Source organism: Petaurus breviceps, unplaced genomic scaffold (genome assembly GCF_028583685.1).
Source record: "Petaurus breviceps papuanus isolate PSGF00001 unplaced genomic scaffold, PetGlider_PUasm1.0 90638, whole genome shotgun sequence".
Lineage (NCBI taxonomy): Eukaryota > Metazoa > Chordata > Mammalia > Diprotodontia > Petauridae > Petaurus > Petaurus breviceps.
This window is the reverse complement of record NW_027187295.1, coordinates 1,403,205-1,406,036: the sequence shown is the minus strand read 5'-3', so window position 1 is coordinate 1,406,036 and position 2,832 is coordinate 1,403,205. Positions and strand designations below refer to the sequence as shown.

Below are 2,832 nucleotides of genomic sequence, written 5' to 3'. Positions count from 1 at the left end.
TTCATTGATGGCTTGTTATCTTTTTTTATGGAGTTAAGTAATTTACTTATTCTTCTGTAAATCTGGGCAATTTATATTATTGGAAATATTTATCAATTTCCATTAGATTGTCAGATTTATTGGCATATAATTGGGCAAGATAGGTCTTATTAATTGTCTTAGTTTCTTCTTTATTGGTGGTGAATTTACCCTTTATATTTTTGATACTGATAATTAAGTTTTTTTTTTCTGTAACAGACATTTTTATTAACAGACCATTAGAAAAATAATCATGGTGTAGAGACCTTTAGTTAATTCTTCTAATAAGCCTGTTGATCTGGTCTTCCCTGTTACCAGCATCTCCACCTTCAACAAAATGTGTAGTCTTTTTCTTCATTCCGCCTCATGGAGAAGATAATTTGAAGGGCCACAGGAAGTTGTTGGCAGCTTTGAAGTGCTTGCCAACAGTGTAGATCTCATGGATCAAGTCCTCCATTCAGATAATTCCATATTTACCTAGAGATTTTGCAATAAGGGCATTATCTGTCAGGGCAATTCTCTGTTTCTTGATCTTGCCATAACCACGTTTGTAAATCAAGTCATTCACAGACTTCAGGTTTAGATAACCCCATGCAATGTATGGTTCCACAATCCTCAGCATGTTAATCGAGGCCTTGTTAAGCTTAACAAAAGTGCCACTGAAGATTTGGCGAAGGCGAAGAAGCTGCAATACTTTTCGGACCTTTGGGCTAACACCATTGATACCCATGATTCTGATCACAAAAGCTAACTTGGGTTCAGCAGGTACATAGAAGTTGCCAGCTTTGCGTGCCATTCTAGCCATCTGGATTTCACTTCTGTACATCTGTCTGTACTCCTTATGGTAGGCTTTAGCTTTTTCATAGATAACTTTTCTCCGTATTTTACGGAGCTTTTTTATAGCCATCTTCTTCTTCAAACATTTGGCCTTCAGTATTACAAAAGCTTTTCTTTTTCTCAGAAGGGATTCTGGAATGGATGGTAGCTTCTTCTTTTCTTCTACGCCCGCCATGATTCCGGCCGGAAAAAGAGGAAGTTGTTTTTATTAAATGTTTTATTAACTTCCAGCTCACATCATTCATTTTCTCAAGATATTGAGGTACAAATTTTCTCCCCATTTTACCTCTACCCACCAGCCCAAAATAGTGATCCCACTAGATATACCCTCCTCCAATCTGTTCTCTCCCATATCCTGTGACTTTCCAGTAGGACATGGTGGATCTCTATGACCTAGTGCCTGTATATCTTATTTCCAAGTTACATGTAAAATAATATTGATAATAATAATAATAATGATAATTATATATATATATATACATTTTAAACATTTGATTTTAAAACTTTGAATTCCAGATTCATTCCATTCCTCCCTTGTCACCCACCCTTACTGGGAAGATAAGCAATTCAATACAGGTTGTGAATGTGTAACTATGCAAAACATTTCCATAGTAGATATATTGTGAAAGAATGACTATTTCCCTCCCAACTATCCCACCTCCCACTTGTTCTATTCCCAGTTTGATCCTGTCCCTTCTTAAAAGTGGGTATTTCCAACTTCTCTCCCCCCCAACTTGCCCTCCCTTCCATCATGTCCCCTCTCATCCCCTAACCCCCTGCATTCCTGCAGGGTGAGATACCCTATTTAGTGTGTATGTCATTCTCTCCCTAAGCCCTATTCATTGAGAATAAGGTTGACCCATTTCCTTTTGCATTCCTCTTCTTCCCCTCCTTTGCAACCATTTTCCCTTACATGTTCTATATGAGATAGTTTACCACATTCTGTCTCTCCCCATCTCCTCTCATTATATTCTTCTCTCAACTCTTAATTTAACATTTTAAGTATCATCTCTTCCCATTAAACTGGTCCTGTGCCCTCTATCTATGTATAACTGTATGCATATATACATAATTTCACATATGTATTCATATGCCCATATATGCTCCTATATAGACATATATGTGTGTATGTATTTCTATTCCCTTCAATTATTCTCATACTGAGAAAATTTTAATCAGCAATTATTGTTTTTCCATGTAGGAATGTAAATAGTTCAACTTTGATAAGTTCCTTATGATTTCTTTTCCTTGTTTACCTTCTCATACTTCTCTTGCTTCTTGTATCTGAATGTCAAATTTCCTATTCAACTCTGGTTTTTCATCAAGAATACTTGAAAATCTTCTATTACACTGAATGACCATATTTTCCCCTGAAACGTGATGTTCAGGTTTGCTGGGTAGGTGATTCTTTTTTTATTTTTAATCCCAGCTCCTTTTCCTTCAGGAATATCATATTCCAAGCCCTTCAGTCCCTCAGTATAGAAGCTACCACATCCTGTGTTGTCCTGAATGTGTTTCCACAATATACAAATTGTGTCTTCCTGGCTGCTTGTAATATTTTCTCCTTGATCTGGGAATTCCAGAACCTGTCTATAATATTCCTAGGAGCTTTCTTTTTGGGATGTTTTTCAGGAGGTGATTGGTGGATTCTTTCAACCTCTATTTTGCCCTCTGGTTCTAAAACATGAGGGCAATTTTCCTTGAGAATTTCTTGAAGGATGATTTCTGGGTTCTTTTTTTGATCATGGCTTTCAGATAGTCCAATAATTTTTAAATTATCTCTGCTGGATTTATTTTCCAAGTCAGTGCTTTTCCCAATGAGATATTTCACTTTGCCTTCTATTTTTTCATTTGCTTGGATCTGTTTAATACTATCTTGATTTCTCATAAAACCACTAACTTCCATTTGCTCCAATCTAATTCTTTTTCCCTATTTCTTTTTTTTTAATTAATTTGTTTTCTTTTCTTTTAGTTTAT

General features: G+C 35.9%; 1 protein-coding gene across 2 annotated transcripts; it reads right to left on the bottom strand.

Moving 5' to 3' along the window:
• Nucleotides 1–218: 218 nt before the first annotated feature.
• Nucleotides 219–1,049, bottom strand: LOC138143285 (large ribosomal subunit protein uL30-like). 2 transcript variants are annotated; one of them, XM_069064507.1, is made up of 2 exons: nucleotides 771–1,049; nucleotides 219–677 (listed from the first exon to the last, which is right to left on the bottom strand). In XM_069064507.1, the coding sequence occupies exons 1-2, from the start codon at nucleotides 1,028–1,030 to the stop codon at nucleotides 476–478; spliced, it is 462 nt and encodes a 153-aa protein (XP_068920608.1). In that variant the 5' UTR covers nucleotides 1,031–1,049; the 3' UTR covers nucleotides 219–475. The 2 variants fall into 2 exon arrangements, with proteins under 2 accessions (XP_068920608.1, XP_068920607.1); XM_069064506.1 differs by having other exon boundaries at nucleotides 219–1,049.
• Between the last annotated feature and the right edge of the window lie 1,783 nt (nucleotides 1,050–2,832).

Coding starts and splice junctions, on each gene's coding strand:
- LOC138143285 (XM_069064506.1), bottom strand. CDS start 1,030: ATGGCGGGCGTAGAAGAAAAGAAGAAGCTACCATCCATTCCAGAATCC.